The sequence below is a fragment of the Varanus komodoensis genome, unplaced genomic scaffold (assembly GCF_004798865.1).
Source record: "Varanus komodoensis strain SLA01 unplaced genomic scaffold, ASM479886v1 scaffold27, whole genome shotgun sequence".
In the NCBI taxonomy this organism is placed as follows: domain Eukaryota; kingdom Metazoa; phylum Chordata; class Lepidosauria; order Squamata; family Varanidae; genus Varanus; species Varanus komodoensis.
Window position 1 is genome coordinate 5615643 of NW_025335701.1, and position 20193 is coordinate 5635835.

A 20193-nucleotide genomic window follows, 5' to 3' on the forward strand; every position below is an offset into this window, starting at 1 on the left:
TCATATCTATGCTTATTATTCCTAATATTAGAGAAAACTTACCAGTTGTCCTTCTCTTTCCCAAATTCCCCATCTGAGCAGATGTCTCCCTCTCCCTGTCTTCCGCCTGTCAATCATGTTCACAGCTGAAATTTGATTTCTCTCCCAACAGTAACCTTATATGAAATATTACCATAGGGTCAGCACAGCCTGAACCTTTCCTCACGAGTTCATTAAGTCTTCTTTGAGTCCAATATCTGTTTGTTTCACACTAACATGCTTTTAGTGGTAATCTCTTTTCGTTTGTTTTGCTTTGCTTTGTTTTTGGCAACTCTGGTCAGCCAGCAGCAATTGCTAAATCTGGGATTTAAGAGGAACTGAAGTGATCCAGTTCTCTTTTTCCCAAATGCTTTAGTTTTGCAACACCAGATATTTGCAGTGTGTACATTAACCCTAAAGCATTATCCCTGCCTCCCCGCAAGATAGAACATGGGAGAATTGGTGGTGGGCTGGTGGCAGGGGAGCAAAATGAAGAGATCAAATTAAAGCATGGTGAGAGCTCTAAGGCTGAGTTTCACTTCCAGGGTGAAACCGTGCGGAGTCCCAGCGGTTATCTATATAAACTGTACTCCAGAACTGTTATATTAAAATAATGCAACTGATAGAGTACCTCTTTCCTAGTCACCTATCATGTCAGAGACTACAATCCTAAACATTATTCCACTGAAGTTAAACCTAGCGTGTGCATGCAACAGAAGGATATGTACAGTGGGAATTAAATGGTAGAGAGACAGGACAGTCAAACTGGCACCCAGAGCTCGGCATCCGGGGCCAACTGTCTGAGCCCCTGTCTCTGGCAGCCCCCCATCTGCACCCAAACCTCTCTACAGCTCCCCGTGCCAGGCAAATGCACATACAGGCCACTGTGTTCGCCTTCCACAACAGACTGGAGGGATGCTGTGCCAAGGAAGTCAACAAGGTGGCCGCTCACCACCCTCAGGGGAGGGGGTTCTCACCAGGTGGCCCTTTGGCCTGGGTGCCCTCAAACCTGGGATCATCGAGGTGATAGAATGGGTGGTGCCACCTCAGTTGGACTCACCATCTTTGCATTCTTTCCCACTAAACATTCCCTGCAAGTTAAAAAACAAAACTCAGCACCTCAGGAAAGCAATTCTGTTGTGCTCGTTTCTACATATACAATGTTCTTTGAGAACTTTTTTCCATATAGGGAAGTGGTCAGTGTTGAAATCTAATGTGGTGCAGCCTGTCCCATCATCACAGAATTTTACCATTGTGTTCTGCTGCACATACTGCCTTAGTTGCCAGTAAAAGCAAGGGGTGTGTGAGGAATCCACACGGACAAATGCATATTTACAGGTTTCTTCAATTTGCAGAAAAAGCCAACATGGACAGGACTCGTTTAACATCGAAAAATCCATACAACTTTTTTGTGATGCTTTTTGCAGAACAAAGAAACCCACATCCATGAAATGCAGTTTTGGAAAGTCTGTCCAGAAAAATGCACATATGTTTAAACTGCACATAAAGACACTTCAGCCAATGCATATGAAAATAAGTGTTTTATGCATGCAAAAAGCATATTCAGTTTGAAAGCTGTGCACGAAATTGTACATTTCCAAGGAAGTACAGAAAAAAATCAGCATGTATCCATGTCTACCCCAAATGAAACGAAACATTCCTACGACACCCAATACAGAATGGGCTTGATGGCGAAAAATAGTGCAAGTCTTTATAATCAGATATAGCACGTCTGTTTGTCCCTAGTAAATGTGTACTGGACTACTACTAAGTTGAAACAGGAATGGGTGTGCATTCTAAACTGGAAGAGAGGTGGTTTTCCTGACCCCACATCCCATTTCACACTTCGTTCCGTATTTATATATCACACCGGAACCACACTCCTCCACAAAGCTCAAAATACACAGAGTTTCAGCATATTGTGAGAGTAGAACACTAGCAAACCCCCTAAGGTTTTGGACTACAATTCTCATCAGCTTCATAACTACAGTGAGGGTTTCCATGGGAGCCATAATCCAAAACTTCTGGAGGGTGACCTGTTCCTTACAACCATCCTGCAAGTTCCTTCATGGAAATGTGTGGACTGGAACCCAGATCTTTTTCTTCTGGCCTGCCCCTGCAGTTCACACAGGTCTGCATTGGCAGGAGGGTTCCTCGAAGTTTTTATGAACTTCTTTGCATGTCTGAATCATGGACTCCTCCGGAGCCTCCTGTTGCCCTTCTCCTTTGCTTCCACGCCTTTCACTGCTTTCACTTTCCCACTGCCTGCAATACCACGGCCACAAACCTCCTTGCTTAGCATACAAGTGTTGCGAAAGCAGGACAACGACAGTGGGGCAGCACCCATAGAAATGCAGAGCAACGTTGGCCCGCCTACTCCCCCGAACACGCGAAACCTGTCCTCCGAAGCCACCCCTTGGCCATTGTTCCTAGAGAAGGTTCTTCCGTGTTTTTGTTATCCCATCAACCCGCTAACAAATATAATTTTAATCCAGGGGAGTGCAATAAGTCAAAAAGCAACATTATTCAGTTGATGTGGGGCAGCATCCTTAAGTACCGCAACAGATTTCTTCTTTCTGGAGCACAGTTGTGTAGCAGAAGTTCTGCGTATGCAGCTTTCTCCATCACTGCAGATCGATGCTACTAAAGCCTGAATCAGTGGCAGAAGACACGGGATCTCCCTTGCCAGGGTGGAGCAGGCGAGGGAACCTGCCAGTGCCTGCAGGCAGGTCAAAGCACCTGTGCCTTGAATGATCACAAACTTGTTCCCTGTTTACGCCCACTTTCCACCCCTCATCCCTTCCTCAGAGTTCTGCCCAATGATGAATTTTATATTGTAAGCTTCTTGGGACAGGGACCTATGCGGCAGAAAGAGCAATGTACCCTGAGGGCACTCAAGAAACAGGGTGGCAATTCTCTTCTTGGATGTCAGAGGGTGAGATCAGGCACACCAAGGGGGGGGAAGAGGTGCCTTCTTCCTTCACCACCACCAATCTGCACTCACAAGAGGAACTCGGGTGACGGGACAGGAGCACTCCAACGGTCCCTGTCCATCGACAACAGCACAACTAAAGTCTTGCATTAGAAGTCCTTATGCAACAGAGGTGCGGAACTTCTTGCAACCTGAGGGAAGAGTTCCATTTTGGAGAAATTCTCAGGGCCACATTCCAAGGAAGGGAGCAGCTGAAGACAAAAGGCGAGGGACAGAACACCAACAATTCCAACATATTTTGCTTAACGTGCACCTGCCTTTGGGGAAGCATTTCAGTCTTCTGGAACAGGGGAGGGGGGAGTTGCGCAAAAGCCAGAAGACCCACCAGTGATTGGTGGGCAGGGAAAAGGAGGCAGAGAGAAGAGAGTGGGGTGTGGCCTCTTGGGAACATGAGGGGCCAGACTGGGATCCCCCAGAGGGCTGGGCTTGCCCCCTTCCACAGGCCTGAGGTTCTTTACCACACTACACAAGGAAGGAACGGGTTGGATGTCCTCCTCAGCACTGAGGAGACAGGAGAGAACTAGACTGTGCTGGGGGGGGGGGGAAGGGGCAGCGAGTTAAAGCTCTTCGCATGCCCCTCTGCCACTGCTTCTGTTTCATTAGAACAGCCCGCTTCGAAAACCATGGAAAGGGGGACCGAAGCAAAGTGCGATTACAGCTGCTTGTTTCAGCTCAAAAGAAAAATACGGGCAGTGACATACCAAAAAGCACAGATATTTAGTAGGATGTGTCGAGATAGGTTGTCACAATGCATGCATGCCATAAAGCAGTAGTTAATCTTCAAATGCGTTCACATGAGAAGCACACATACACGCTGAGTACCACTCCTGCAAAAGACCTGTATGCGGTTTGCAGGGAATCGCCATTTGGTGACCAAAGATACCAGGAAAAGAAACACCAAGAACATCTTAAATGTCCTGCTATATAAAAAACCCACAAGTTCTTTCAACACTTCGGAGAAACACGCCCGTTTTGGCCAATAGGCTTTTACGTCATGTTGCAGCCTGCCTATTTTTTCAAAGAAGCTCCTAACTATGCAAAAGGAAATCAAGCTGTACCTGGTCAGGCTCCGGGTGACAGGGATTCTCACATCACTGATGCAGAGGATTCTCTTGGGTACCTTAGTGAAAATATATTAAAATAAACAAAACATAATTAATGCAATTATTCTTTGAAAGCTACGCTTCATTTATTCCTGTAGAAATCAGAAATTAGTCATTATTCATGCTTACTTAGAAATCAGCTCCACTCTGTCCAATGGCATTTACTCTTCAGTAAATGTACTGAGCATTGCAGCCTTAAGATTACATATAATCCACATCATTGTTTTTAAGCAGTAGCACAGTACCAATAATATCAACCAAGACTGAGAATGGATTTATAAGTCCATCCAGAATAAGCCCCTCTGAATTCAACTGGATTTGCTCTCACGTAAGTGCACACAGAATCACAGCTTCCCGATTTTCACATGTATTCTACAATGGGAAAGTTCTGAGAAAGGAAAAACTAGCACAGAAAACACGAACAAAAGTCACATTTAGCTGTGAACTAATGCACTGTTATGTTTTCTCATTTATTTGATTTTATTTTCCATTAATAAAAATGAATATCAGTGAACAAAATAATTGTCTATGATATACATATCTCCTTTTCTAGACAGTAATAGGAGAGCTGTCACTGAGTTTTCCCTGCTGTACAAGCTCAAACTGGTAAATTGCATTGAAATCCAGTGCTTTAAATAAAACAAACACAATTCACAGTTCATGTCTATATGGAAATAGACCCCATTGAACTCCATGCGATCTACCTTCAGGTAAGTGTTTATAGAATTGTAGCCTGAAACAACTTACAAAGAATTCTGAATAAAACATAAGATGGGAATAACACAGTTTGAATCGCCTAATGTATAACTCATAAAGCTTTACTCAAGAGTAATTCTATTAAAGTCAAAGCCACTACTTCAAAATAACTAAGCCATGGGTTGACATTGAGCTATTCATATATTTAATGCTTTAATGAATTCTGTGGCAGAAATACTGCAAGTTATCATGGCTGCAAATAAATCAATTTTCATAGTGTGTAAATTCATGGCAAAAAATAAACCCTACATGTTAAGGGCTCTATTTTTGACGATTAAAAGAAACCAAGCAACTGATGTAGCTGATTGCCAAATTTTTGTTCAGCATGTATACATTATCCATAATATATTTCTTTAAAATTATTACATCTCTGTATACACTCTCCCCTTAAACACCCAAGCTTATTAATGTAAAATATTTAAACGTTTTTCAAGATTACATGAAGAGGGAGATACTGTAGGGAGATGATGCAAGGATGGATGACAATTATTTCCAGATGCCTTCTTTGCCTTCCTGTGTTATTTTTGGACCAAAAAGAAGTTTAGGGATACTGTCTTCTTAAATGCAATCTTGGCATCTTGCCCAGGATATCTTAAAGCAGATGACTTGTTAGACCTTAGGTGTCATTTTCCTCAAGATGACCTCTGCTTTCATGCCAACTGGCAAATCCATCCTATTATGAATGCATTCATTTGGAAGGGATAGGCATTCAATTCTTCCCCCTCCCCACTGAAGAGTATCCAAAGAAGAGTTGTGCTCAGCATCCTTTTTATTATCTTTAGACTATAAAGAGTATATCCCTCTTCTAAGCACTACAACCAACTCCATCAAATCAAAGAGGATCTAAAGCCCAGCATACACTTCTGCAAGCTTCGAAATCCAAATATTCAATCAAAATCACTTGATGATTGGATATTAATAGACAGACAAGGCCCAAGAAATGCTGCATTAATTCAGTATAAAAAGGCAACATAGATTTATTAATTTAAAATTGCTGATATTTTTCTCTCGTCCTCTCTCTTTCCCTCCCCGCTTTAATTTGGCAGCATTGGTATGAGACTTATCATTTAATACATTTTCTCCCTCATCATCTGCTTCTACATCATAAAAGCATTTTCCAGGAAAAACTGTTAGAAGTTTCATTCTAGTCTGACAGGAATATAATATTTTAACAGATTTTATCTTTTTGAAACTCTAAATAAAAATGACTTTGCAGTAGGTCCCCTGTCAAATGTATAACCCAGTCTCCATTTCTCTCTCGCTCACTCTCTCTAAACTGAACTGTGCTGTAAAGCTTCAGAATTGCTCAGAGAAAAACTGTAGTTTCTAGTGGAAAAGAAACTTGGAATTATTTGATTAGCTTTCACAATTGCTAATACTTAATTTACCTCTTTTGATCTTCTTTACTTAGCCTTTCAGAAATTCATTCAAACAATGAAAATGCAACATCACCAGAGACACTGGGAGTGAGTGGGGGTGAGTGGGCAGAGCAAAATCATCTCCAGTAGGTTTATCACAGGAAGCCACTAATACTTTGGAATGGTTATCTTAAGTACTATGGCCCAAATGCAGTCAAAATGGGCTTTGTAGTACATGCATAGGAGTGGGGATTTCCCTTTCTTCTCTGCACACCTGGCGTGCAGTGCAAAACTGGGTGAGAAGTGGATGTGTGTTGAGCATGGCCAGAAGCTTCAGGAGGAAGCAGAGACAAAGGGTCTAGGGCAGCTTAAGAGACACTGCTGTCACAGGGACTCCAGAAAAACTAATGTCAGAAGAAAGCAGTGTGCGTGTGGTGTTTGACTTATGTGTTTACATGTAAGAAGCTTCTAGAGCCCTTTGGAAATGGGCAGGTCAAAAACTGCAGCTTCCATTGGCAAAGGGTGCGGAGCAGGCACTGAGGGCCAACTGTCTCAGAATCATTTCCCCAACACAGAGGACTGCTGGGACTGAAGGCCAGTTTTTAAAAATAAACATTTTAACATTTCAGTGAATTTATTGCCTGATTACTATTTACAGCTTTTAAAAATATTCCCAATGATGGTTTGCATGTTGGACTAGGGTTTTTAATCTCCAGGTTTTAATCTCTGCTCAACCATGAAACTCACTGGATGACTTTGAGCCAGTACATGCTGTTAGCTGAACCTACCTCGCAGGGTTGTTGTTGTGAGAATAAAATGGAAAGGAAGAAAAACAGATCAGTTGCCTTGCATTCCATGCAAAGGGAAGAATGTCAGGGTATAAAAATAATGCAATCCAAGTACAACAATAACGATTGAGCTTAGCTGTCACATGAAAAAACCCACGATCCAGTCTTTGAGCAAACTGAAAAGCTGGAATATCATCAGGAAAAAAAAAACTGTGGGAAGGGTGAAAGGTGGATAAAAGCCGGGGTGGGCAAAAGAGGACGTGGATACACTACTGAGCTTCAGGACAGACTACCAGGGATTTCTGACTCCCACTTGTCCTAAAAGAGCAACCAAATTAATGTCCTCACCACAACCACCAAATTATACTGAAATGAGGGAAGCCTGGGATAGCCATGTGCACACACACTCTCTCACACACACACCGCACAGAAGCCTGCCCACCCTACATTAGTTCTAGCCTGCCATTTTCCGTTCCGCTGCACTAACATTGCTAATCACAAAACTCTAGCCTCTTCCAGCTAACAAGGGCCAGACTGAAGGCCTTTCATGACTATTCATTTTGCATCAGGACCATAACAATGGTTTTGCTGGGTCAGATCAAACATCCATTTAACACACAGTGTTCTGTCTCACAGGAACCAGACAGATACCCTGGAAATGCTTGCAAATCAGGGCTTGAAGACATTATCCAGTCCTTGCCCTTAGCCTCCACTGCCCACTAGTCAAAGGGAGAGAGGGAGGGACCGGGTTTGGACAATGTCGTAGTCCAAAGGGATAAATACACATTGAGTGTGTGTGATCCTGGTCAGTGGGCTATCGTATTGTCTGCACCTAGCTGAGATCATAAAACTTGGTGAACAATCCACAGTTCACATATTGGGAACAAACCATGGGTTCTCTGCATTGTTAGCACAACTGGCATCAAACAACCCAAGAATGCACAGTTCAACAACTCATGGTTCAATGGCAACCCACACTTAACCCTGAAGTGTAAGCTATGTTATCTAAACCCAGTCACCATCTCTGATCACAGAGACTTTGTTTGGCAGGAAGGTTCACTGAAGGCCTACTCGGAGCTCTGGTGACATCGCTGAATGGGCCGGGCCGTGGACTGCTGGTCACTGGTCCTTGTCACTGGCATTATACTGCTCACTACCAGTTTCTAAGTCAGTGCTAGTCACCCTCTATGAATGCAAACTTTTTTTAAAGTACACAACATGTCAACTCAGATGTAAGCCCTGATGAGTGACTCCCAGGAAAGTGTGTTTAGGACTGCAGCCTTGCAATGGAGAAGAGAGCACTTCCTCACTTGCCTTCTCCTGTCATTTACTAGTCTAGTACAGAAACCATTTCGACAAGCGGCCTTTTAAAAAAGCACCATAATTTTGCTTTATATTTCATCCTTTTGCCAAGGAACTCGGGAAGATGTACATCCCCCCCTGCCCTTGCCAGCTTCAACAACCTGCAAGGTGAGCTCTCCCAGGCAGGAGAATGGCTGGCCCCTCCCGTTCCTGGGATCTGGCCCTCCTTCATGCAGCCAGCCCCATGAGCGGATGGGGACATTAACGACATGCATGCGCCACTTCACGTCTGCACAGAGCCAGACAGGGACGAAAGCACTTAACAGTATCCACAGAGCAGCTGCTACTCAACCATGGGGGATTCCTGGCTTGAGGAACCCCAAGCAGCGTGCTTTTGGTGCCTGCCTGCCCACCACACCGGAGGCTCTCTGGCGAGCTGCGCCTGCTCTTCCCAGCCCGAGACGGAGCTCCGACTCCAACAACAGTGTGGAGTTCGCGTTCCCCCTTTCTTTCCCCTTCTTCTGCACTAAGGCCCTTTCCGCCCAAGAGGCACCCATGCGCGCACGTGCCGCAGGCAGCAGGATGCTCTTGGTGCTGCGGAAAACTCCCTTCCCTTCCTCTGGCAGCATGCGAAACAGAAAGTGATGGGAAGAAAATTTGTGCCGTCCATGTCAAGGGCTGCGCAGGGCAGGCTACAGCACGGCACCAGCCAGGCTATGCGCTGATATCTCCGCCGGGCATACAAACGGCAGGTCCTGCCAGCTGCCTCTCTGAAAGAGGCGAATCTTACGCCTGTGTAAACAGGAATGGGTCCTACCACACCCAGAATCCGCAGCTGCTATGGGAGGTATATGACTCCCCCCACACCGTCCAAATATTCATAGGATTGCACCCAGACCTCTCCTTTTTTCCCCAAGAAATGCAACACTAAAACTAACCAGTGGGGAATCGATTTGGACAGTTGTTTCTGCTCTAATTTCTTTTCTCCCCCCTTTTAATCCCACTGTTTCGTCTTCTCTCAATGTACTACATCTTTCCCAGAGTCCATTTTCTGCCACTCGAATTCTTCAACCGTGAAGAATCGGGCGGCATTTCGGGCAGAATTTTACGCGCTGGGTCGGTTCTCCCGTGCCAATTCCGGCACCCGTCCGGGCAGGATGGAAGCACTTCCACACTCACTCCGATCCTGCCTCGGTTGCTTCTGCCCATTTGGTGGCCAGATGAGCCCCCGCGCCCACCCTCGGAAGCAGCTCCACCCGCCGGTTCCGTAAGAGTGGCCCCTAAGGACGGCAGTGCAGCCGTCGCGGCCCGATCCTGAGAGCCTTTCAGGCTCTTTCCTCCCCTGGCTGCTAGCTGATCCCCCTGGGGGCCTCTATGGCAGATCCAGAACTGGGTGTCCCTCGCGCAGATTAAATCTGGGGCCAGATGAAAAGCGCGCTTTTTGGCGAGCCAGGTCCATGAGCTCGGTGGCCACAGAGCTTACTTCCGCGGACCGTGCATGAGACCTGGCGGGGGACGCGGCCACGCGGGGCGTCCTCTGCCCGCGCGGCTCTCCCGGCGAGGCCTCCAAGCCGTTTCCCCGAAGAGCCACGGACGCGCCAGGCGATCCGGCGGGGCAGGTCTGCTTAGGCGAGCCGCCTCTTCTCCCCTCCGCCGCACGACTCCCGACGGGTCCGGCGGCTTCCCTCGGCTTGCGCTCTCCTTCCTCGGCCGCAGCCCCTCTCGTGCGCACTTACCTGGGAGCGAAGGCGAGTAAGCGCACGCTGCCCCGGGTAGCCGCGGCCTGCCCGTTTCCGTTGGCCGAGCTCGGAGTCCCACGCACCTTGAGGCAGGAAAATCAGCCTTACCGCGGACGTGAGGAACTTGTTTCTGGCCGAAGGTGCAGACCCAGGCCAGAGCAAGAGCACATGAAGTCTCACAACTCCCAGAATCCCCCGGCCAGCATGGCAGGCGGGGAATTCTGGGGGCCAGAAAACTTTCTTCCTCCTGTCCTAACAGGATGGAAGCACACCTGGAAACAAGGATGTCCGGGAAGCAGCAAGCTCACTTTGCTCTGAGCCTAGCCTTCCCTCCCGCAAAGCCGCTCGGTGGGGCATCCTGCGCCAGCGCCGCTTTCCTCGCCCATCATTCCCCCAGCCGCGCTCCTTCCAGCGCGAAGGGCATGCACAGCGCTCATTTCTTTTCGCGCAGTGCGCGCGTCGCCGGCCTACTTCGCTGGTACTCTGCGCAGGGAATGGAGTTCCACAAGGGAAACCCGTCCCTCTGATCCGCAGCTTCGCACGCGGACCCCCTCAGCTGTTTCGCGTGGCTTGAGGGCAAAGCGCCAGTTACAGCCAAGCAGCAGCACCATGGAGGGATCGAGCCGCCTTGCGCACCCCCGCGCGCTCCTTCCCGGAGACCCACACTCGCGGGAAGAATCTGATCCATCTTCGAGAATCTAGCGAGAACTCCAGATCCACGATGAAGCTCACAGAGAAATGCTTTTCCGCGTCTCCTCTAGAGATTTTCTTGAGCGCGGTGCACAGTGCGCCTGGGCAATGTCCGATCCTCGACCCTAAAGGGTTGTTGGCGACCGCACCTGCAATCCTATGCGTACTTACTGGACAGTAAGTACCGTGGATCGCAATGGTAGCTACTTTTCAGTAACCATACTTAGGATAGAGTTACCCACGTGTTTGATGTGTTTCCAAAGTGACAGGTTGTAACAGAGGGAGAGGAGTTCATGTTGTATTTAAATTACAATGAATTATGAAAATATATATGAGAGAGCTCCAGTTTGGAAGAGAACCCTCTTAAATCCCGGGGCAAAGGCTAAGCTTCTTTGAGATTAAGTTAATTTCTAGGGACACGACAACTGATCCATATGTACTCTTACTCAGAAGTAAATCCCACTGCTTTCAGTTGGGCTGGCTTCCACAAGTTCGTTCAGGCGGCCCATATTGGTTTAAATTCCAATTTAAATGGGAAATGGTGTATCCACTTAAAGTAAACCATTCATTTTAGATACTCCTTTGGGGTGGGAATTTGGGCATTCTTGCTCATCTGGAATGCAATGACTGGACCTAAGCAGGACTTAATTCTGTCTGCTAAGCACTTTACTCGAGATTTTAGGCTGCCTGAGCCTATACATGCAAGCGGGCACGCGTGCACACACACACACGAGCACGCGGGTTTGCTGTGGGCGGCACTCAGGCCGATCCTATGCAAGTTTCTTTCAGTCCTGCTAAGTTCTGCGGAACTAATTCCCAGGCCAGTGTGTTCAGAAGACAGGGGCTTTCCAAGCAAGCGCTGCGGCTGCAGTTCCTAAGCGCTCCAAACAGGAAAGGGTACCAAATCCTGCGCACGCCACAGCTGCAAAGGAAGTCTTACCGAGCTCATTCGGGGACTGCCCCGGGTCACTAAGGCCCCCAAAATTCATGTGTTTCCACACTCAAACCTGCGATCTAAGCACCCATCCTGACAACGGAGCGCGCCGTTCGCCTCCCCGGCCTGCGCTGGCCTCCCTCTCTCCCGTTCCCTGACCAGAGAAACTGCAGCAACGGGGGCGCCCTGCGCGGAAGCGGGGAGGACACCCCTCCGGCAGATCCGCTACTGCGCGGGGCTGTCGCCCGGGCTCTCCTCTTCTCCGCGCCTCCCTGCGCCGCTCCTGGGATGTCATGCAAAGGACGACGCGAAGCAGATCGGAACGTGTCCTCCCGCGCCCTCCCGGGGCACCTTCTCCTCCGCTACCAGAGCGGTGGAGAAGTTGCACAGGGCTGGAAACTCTTTCACTTGCACGTGGATCAGACATTCATAAACAAAAGCAAACAACAAAACAAGATCAAAAGGCTGCTTGGAAAGAAAACGAGGGAGCACCACTTTTTCCCTGCTTCCTATTCTCATTCAAGGGTGGAACAGCCAATTCTGGTAGCGTTATCTCAAGGCATAACCCTACGCAAATATAGTCAATCTATTAAAAAAGTCCCACAACTCCCGGCATTCCCCAACCAGCCAGGACATTCCGCCCCCACGTCTGAACATGCGGGTTATGGCCCGAGTGAACTACCAGGACTCGAAGTGGGATTTAGCAATCTGATTATGACTGCAGATGCGCGGGGGAGTGGGGGGGGGGTGCGGAAACCAAATTAAGGATGTTCACAAGGAAAGGAAACTTCACCGGTTTGATTCAGACTGTCCCTTTATATTGCGGGGGGGGGGGGGAATTCTCTTTCACCTCCCTTTTTTACGAGGCAAAGAAATCCACACCGGTGCATCCTATTTCATTAGAACGTGGCAGCGTGCCAAGACGGGATTTGCTTCGGTGTCCTATTTTCCTAATAATCCTCACGCCGGGGTGTGGACAGAGAAGCCCCACACCAACAGGAAGGCGCTGGCAGGCCTTGAGAACCGGACTTAAGCACCCTTCCCGACTCAAGCTGCCGTCTCAGCGCCCTTGAGCCCGCCGGGGAGAACTTGGCACAGTCGCTTCGTGCGGCGCAGCCGCGTAGAAGACTGCCCTTGATCCCAACTGCTGCCTGGGGACGCGGGGGCTCCGCACCCCCGCAGGCGTCCCACGCCTAGGACGGTGCCTTGTCCACGGCGCTTCACGAGGGTCCCTCGGCAGCGGAGGACACCTGCTCTGCAGCCCCCCCCCCCTCCCCAGGCCCTCCCCCTCTTTTCTTTTTTTATGGGGGGGGGCCCTTTAAGAGGCGCCTGCCCCCCCCCCCATCATCCTAAATGCATGTTGCACAAGCTCCACGTGGAGCTGAAATTACTCAGCCTGACTTTGAAGCCATGCATTTTGGATAGGAAAAGCAACAAGTGTTTAGGGCTATCTGGGTGGTTTAAGCAATGGAAATGGGGCCGCTGGATAACTGCAGATTAAGATGTGTCTGCGGGAACCGCACACCCAGAATTCCATGTGGAGGGGCAGCGAGAAGAAAGGTCTGTGGACTGCCCAGTTCTACCCTCATTTACTGCAAACTTCTTTTAAAATGCTATAAATCGGGTGAGAAAGGGAGCTTGTAAAAATGAAGTAAGATTTTGTCTGCTTACTTGAATTTTTCTGACTGTTAAACATCTTTCTCCCTGGCTGGAGGGAGGGCAGAGAGAGAAAGAGAGAGCATTAGCCGCTCATTTGAGCACGTGTCAGGGTTCATTCCAGTTATCTGATGGTCCAGGTATAACATGTGGAGGTTTCCTTGCACTGCACTCCAGCCTGAACTAGGTTCACCACCATGGATAGCTCCTATAAATTTAAAAATAAAAGCCGCAATGGATCCTGAGCCCACCTGGCATAGGAGATACCAGCCTCTCCTGCAGCAGGACACCCCCGCCCCCACATGGTCCTGGGATTCAAGAAGCAGGCAACGCACCCTCCAACCAGCACGCAAGGCCCACCATGCGAGATCTGATGCCCAAATGGGGCTACGTCAGGCATGGGCAGGGGGAGAAAAAGGATTGTGACTGACTCCAGTTCTGCACTGCTGAACAGGGGAGGGGGGGTGTGGACCGTGCTGGGGCTGCAGTCTGAAATATGTGGAGGTTACCAGATTGGAGAAAGTGGCCACAGGAAGTAGGAAATGCATGAAATAAATAAAAAATCAAGAACACAGGAATTAAATCAAAATAGTCACACATGTTCCCATATGTTGATTGCAATCCTAAGAGGGTGGGCAGAGTGGTTGAATTACAAGGGGAAGAAAATGAAGACGGGAGGTTGGTTAATAAAGCTACACAATTCTCTCTCTCTCTCTCTCGCTCTCTCTCTCAAATAGAAAATAGCCTGTTATTTTGCAACACTTGCAATAGCTGTTGTTGCTACCAAAAAAAAAAAAAAAAAATGATTAGATCAGGAAAATAATTTAGGGGTGGAGTAACTAAAGACAGAGCTCATGCAATCTATTAAAAAGGGTGAGGATTTAGGGCAAGCACACAAGAGCAAGCCTTGTTGAACATAGCAGGTATTACTTCTAAGCAAACATGGATAAAACTATGGAGTTGGTCAATGTCAACCACATGCCATTGAAGAAAAGAGAAAAACGTGCTATAGCGGGTGTAGCAAGGAGACCGACATGCATCCAGATTCGAAGCCCTGGTTTACGCAGATCTCCGTCTCATTGTATTTCAGTGAGCATAGGATCCCTGCTTGAAACACTGGCTTTGTCTTCCTTTGAACTGCATATTTTAAAAGGATATTCCATCTGTGTGTGTGCATAGCCATGCAACTACCAATCCCACAAATGTGCATTCTGCAATAAATAAATAAATAAATAATAGATATGGGCAACAGGACAAGAGGCAGGAAAGGGGAAGCAAGCTGCAGTCTTTTCTGCACAGCCACAGGGATGGAGCTTGCAAAGATCGCTTGCAAACCATAGGCTCCAGCGGCATGAGGCACTGACTTCAGAGCTTCAAGGTGAGGGCATCCGAGATACACCAGCATGGATGAGTCTGGGCTTCAGGCAGCAGAGTGCGCCTGCTATGACAATTCTCACCGCACTCAGCTGGGACAGAACTGATGCCCAAATTGCCCACCTGCCTCCCTGAACAGAAGGACTGGAGTCGCGACTATTCTAAGCAAGTGTGATGCCAGCAAAGTACTGGGAGGTGGGGTAGAGTTACTTGGTGCCCTCTGAAACTTCTCCCACTACCTATGTGCATGACCTTCAGGGATCTGAGTCAATTTCCTTATAGCTCATTTGCAAAAAAAGGGGGGGAGGGATAAAAAAATTAAAATTGCCATACAGCTCTCATTCAAATCAAGATCTATAGATGGAGGAAGAGGAGAAGGCTCGATAATGTAGATGTGCTTCTCCTCTGTATTTGTAAGCAGGGAGTGGGGGTGGAGAGGAGTCTCTTACCCTTTCTAGAAAATATTTAGCTTGTTCTTCAAGGCCGAAGGACCAAAGCTTGTCCAATTTGCTCCACTGTTCCTTTCTTTTATGGTCCAAGGTTAGAGCTCAGAGTGTGAACTACCAGCAATTTTCGTAGTCATAAGTTGTTGGAACTTTAATTTGATTTTTTTTTTAAGGGGAGAAGTATTTTTCATCCCAGTACTGCCTACATACATGCTATATGTACCATGTACCTGGAAGGGGTGAAAAACAAGATCCTTTGCAAATGTAAGATTTCATTATTCAGGGCAAATCTGCACAGAGAGTTGACTTAACATTTTGCAGGGGCAAAGGAGTGACTTCCTTGCCTTGGACACGCCTGGGGTGGAAAAAGGCCAGAACAAAGATGACAACAGCCAGAGGCTGTACAACCTTGGTGAAGAAGTTCAAAATTTAAAGCATAGGAGAGGGAGGAGGAGAAACCCAACTAACTTTATAAGAGCAGATAATTTTCTGATTGGCCAATTGCAGGTAGTTTACCCACTGATTACACATTAACCTGCCTAGAGAGAATTGCAGTGATGCAGACTCTATCATTCTCCTGGGCTATCGGAAGGTCAAGTGCTAAAGGACACGCTTGGCTTTCGGGAACAGGAGACAGCTGGGCGCTGGGGGCCTGTCGCAGAGAAATGGAGGCACTGAGGGAAGTGCGGAGGGAGCATTTTGCGCTGCTCACCCAGTGACACGCATTCTAGTGGCTCCAAACACTCGCGTGCTTAAAAGACGCCTGGCTTTGCAGTGCCGGAGCCTTTTGCAGCCGTGGAGCGGCAGAACACACACCTACATGCACAGAACAAGGCAGGGCGGGGAGGAAGAGAAGCAGCCCGGTCCCTTCCCTCTGCCTCCGCAGGGAGAGGCCCGACTGGGACCACAACTTTGTTTCAGTGTCTGTGACCTTTGCCCTCCCTTGGCACAGGCTTGATCTTGTCAAGTTGCACGGCACACGGGCTTGCCTGCAAGTCGAACGGCCCTTTTGCAGCAGTCCTCCAGCTGTTCTGCCCCTGGCTTTCCTTCTTATCTACTGTCACAGCCATTCTGCCCCCAGTCACACTGCCTAGAAAACCTGCCCATGGCATATTAAGGGCACAACTGCTTTCTGCTTGCCGCTTCGGAGCCATCTTCCCCCACTTTCTTGCTTTTTCACTGACGGGTAGAATGCCAAGCACGTGGACGACTGAGATGCAGCATCCACAGGGGAACCCAGGTTTTCCTTAACAACTCAAAGCTACGTCTCTCCCAGGTTCTCCATAAGCCTGCTTCTAACTGGGACACCTTTGCATACCTTGTTTTTATGGTGGACCTGCAACAGGGAGAGAGAAAGGTCACAACAGAGTTGCTCTTTTCTGCTCCTCAACCATTCAAACTCTCCAAGTTTCCCTTTAGATAATTTGTAGCTAGCATTCACTCAATTTGATTTTTTGTTGTCCTCCTTTCTTGACAAAGTTTATGGGAGAAACTCTGGCTAGTGCAAGCAAACCGAAATGAATGGGACAAGCAGACCATTGCAAAATAAAAAGGAATTAAGGAGGGGGAATCCACAGGGTAAAATCAACCCCGCAGGCCTGGTGGAAAGGTGTGATACCTTCGTCCGCTGCCCGGCCCCTCGTGACATGCTTCGTTGCAAGTGGCTTCTGGGGAAGTGTTGCTTCCGAAGCAGCTTCCCATGTGCCATGGGGGCTGCTGTCACAGGTGACAAGCCTGAGGCCTCCCCACCAGTCTCGGGCTCACAGAATCCGCATGCTGCTTTGACTCCCGGCCATACCTTTTAACCTCCCATAATGCCAATCAATGAACACACAGGAAAAATTGGATTCAGCACACCACACATGGCTCAGTCCAGGTTCCGCAGCTTTCGTAGGATGCAAATGTATCTCCTGTCATTTCAGGCTGCCCTGAAACTACTGAGCCTCGGGTGGGGTATTGGATCACACTGTAAAAGCAGCTTTTTAAATGTGGCCAGGAGATTCGGCAACAGTGAAAAGGGAACACATAAGGCCTATCAAAACCATCACCAAACATGAGGCATTCACTGTTAGTACCTGGAAGCTGCACTTTTCACCTACCTGTAAGACAAGCAAGCGCTCTTGGGGAATAAATGCTACCTTGCCTACATCTTAAACAAACCTTCTCTATGCCTCTAACATTCCCTCTTGTCCATGCACAGAAGCTGTATCAGCAGATCGCTGCCCAAGCTGGCAAAACACACTGTTTTCAGGCACATCACTTGATCCTTTTTAAAGCTACAAACTAATGAAACTGAGTACAGAATCAAAAATGCAGTTTATTATAGTAGATTATTCTTTCTTTTTGATATAACCATAAAGTTGAAAAATGAAAGAAAAGCACATAGGGAACATCACACATGGTTAGTTAGTAACTCAAAATATAAAACAATTTTGCACAGCAAAATATGTAAAGGGGGAAAAAAGTAACTGATGAGATTTTTTTATATTTATTGTGGTAAGATTTCCTTTCTGGTTTTTGTTTTTAAACACAGGATTATCAGTCCCTGAAAATATTTTTTTCTAATTAATGCCTTTAAAACTTGCAAATTTGTGAAGTTACAGAAAATCCAGTTCTGCACCACAATACAGCTGTAAAAAAATCTGTATCATTTAAAAAACTGAGCAGTAATGCCATTTTGTAACTGCATAAACGGTATTAGCATCCTAAACAGGTTTGTAATGGTTTATATTGTATGCTTCAGGTTATATCTTAGTGCAATTCAGTCCCAAATATTTTAATTTCCACCCCCCCATAAACAAAACTCCCCAACCATACATTTTAAACACAAAATACCCCTATTAATATAAATGGGGGTGCTCCCCTTTTAATACTTTGGTTTCCAAATACAGTCAGTGGCATAGCAAGCTCTACACATACCCAACTTATACTTAAGTTGCAATCACATGCTGGATAAACTACTTTTTTAAAAAAACAGTCCCATCATAAATTCTATCCCCTTTCAACATCACAACAGTGAACAATTTAGTGCATCATAAAAGAGAGAGAGAGAGAGAGAGAGAGAGAGAGAGAGAGAGAGAGATCTACATCTAAACAGACCTAACTCTTTTGAATTTACCTATAACATTCCTTTATCTGTAGCATACATTTGAACTGAGCTAACAGACAGTAAAAGCTAGAATTAAATTATATACCATGAACTCATAGCATTGCACATTGACAATTACCAAATGCAAAAGGAAAATAAGAAGAAAACATAAACAGAAATGGGGCAGATAATTCCAAAATAAATTTTAGACTGCTTTAAGAAACAGCATCATTTTAAAATCCCACAATTGGAAGTAAATTTCTTTTTTAAAGCACAAGTTTAAAAACTTCTTTCTAAAGTTCATTTTCTTTTTATGTTTTGCCGTATTAAGGTAATCACAATCCATTCTGGCTTTTGTTTTAAGGGGTGTATCAATGGATTAAAAAGTCTGAAGTTCTGAGCAACTCAAAGCAGTTTCCAGAGCAGATGCAAACTTGGATGGGGAAGAGGAAGACCAAAAGGGTTGCACTGTTTTGCTTTCAATTCAAGCAAGTGGAGAGGCAATACAACTGAAAAGGATGAATGTCATGCCATTACAGTCTCTGAAGTCCATATCCAAGCAAAAGAAAAAAAATGCCATACATGTCCAGCATGCAGGGCTTTTACCAATGTGTCTTTTTTCCCCTCCCCATAGTCTTTTGAAACAGTTATAGGGTTAATTGATGCTAAGACAAAATAGCAAGCACAATAATGCATGAGATGAGGATGGGATTCTAATGGCAGACTAAAAGATTCACCACTTGGCAGCTTAAGGCCAAAACTCACATTGTGAACACAGGAAGGCTGCGTCCCAGCCACTGGATCTAGAAATATTCTCTAGGTTTGGCATAGCCACAGATGGAACTCAGCAAGCTGAAGTCTTAAACTTTAATTTTTTTGTTTCTTTGTATTCTGGTATTTTTCAAAGTTCAAAACCCTTATGAAGAACTCAGATGGCGGGGGAGGGGGAACTGTGTTTTGTTCATTTGTTTCTGAGCACAGCAAACTTAAAAGAAAAAAAAAACACTTCATGAATGTAAAAAAAAAATAGTATGGATGGCAGCTTTCCTTTCAAAGGCTGAGAAAGCGTCATATGAAGAACTGAGCTGGTGGGAAGCTGGATTTTTTTTTAAAAAAGTACCCCCAACACACACACATAGCAAGAATCCCACAGGAAAAATTAAAATTTAAAAAATCCCACAGGAAAAGATAAAATTAAAAAAAACTTGTATGAGGTTGGCTATCCATTGAGTCAGTCCACCTTTACACACAAGCACGCACGCACGCACGCACTCACACACAGACACAAAACCTGAGGTTCTTGGTGTGTGGTTTGTTTTTTAGGACAAAAATGCTGCTGCTGCTGCCGCTGCTGCTGCTGCTGCTCATAGCAGTGAACATGGTGGCCCAGCTCAGGGCGCTGCGCTGCCCCGCGGGCCCCCCGCCCCCAGCCTCGTGGAGAACTTTGCGCGCACGTGTGTCCGACACGGCGAGTCTGCGTGTGCGTGTTCTGAAAGTAGCCGGGGAGGAAAGGGGGTGGTGGGTGGATGGGTGGGTGGGATGCGCGGAGAGACCACAACTCACATGAAAAACTCTGGAGAGGAAGGGTTGTCGCTGCTGGAGCCGTTTTCTCGGAACCCGCTGCTGACCAATTTCTCGTATTTTTCCTTGTAGGCGTCCCTCTCCCGGACCAGCCTGGAGATTTCCTGTTTGAGGTGCTCCACTTGCTGCAGCAGCTGGTTCTTCTCGGACTCCAGGACGTGCCGCTGCTGGACCCTCTTGAAGCGGCAGGACTGCGCGTAGCCCCGGTTTTTGAGGGTCCTCCTCTTCTGTTTCAGCCGGATCACCTCCTCCTTGCTGACGCCGCGCAGCTGCCGGTTGAGTTCCCTCACCGACATGGTCACCAGCTGCTCGTCGGAGAAGCGGTCGTCGAAATGCAAGCCGCCGCCGTGATGCGAGTGGTGGAGAGC

General features: G+C 47.0%; 1 protein-coding gene across 3 annotated transcripts in view; it reads right to left on the bottom strand.

The window, feature by feature from the left end:
- The window catches only part of MAF (MAF bZIP transcription factor), a 288522-nt gene that overhangs the window by 267447 nt on the left and 882 nt on the right, over positions 1-20193 (bottom strand). Inside the window, exons 2-3 of one of the 3 annotated variants that reach the window (XM_044434025.1) lie at positions 19808-20193; positions 4069-4130 (exon numbers count right to left, since the gene is read on the bottom strand). The exon at positions 19808-20193 is cut by the window's right edge and continues 19 nt beyond it. In XM_044434025.1, the coding sequence (XP_044289960.1) occupies positions 4097-4130; positions 19808-20193 (420 nt within the window). In that variant the 3' untranslated portion in view covers positions 4069-4096. Of the gene's footprint in view, positions 1-4068; positions 4131-19585 lie in introns of those variants that run through there. The other 2 variants (XM_044434027.1, XM_044434026.1) reach the window with 2 other exon arrangements.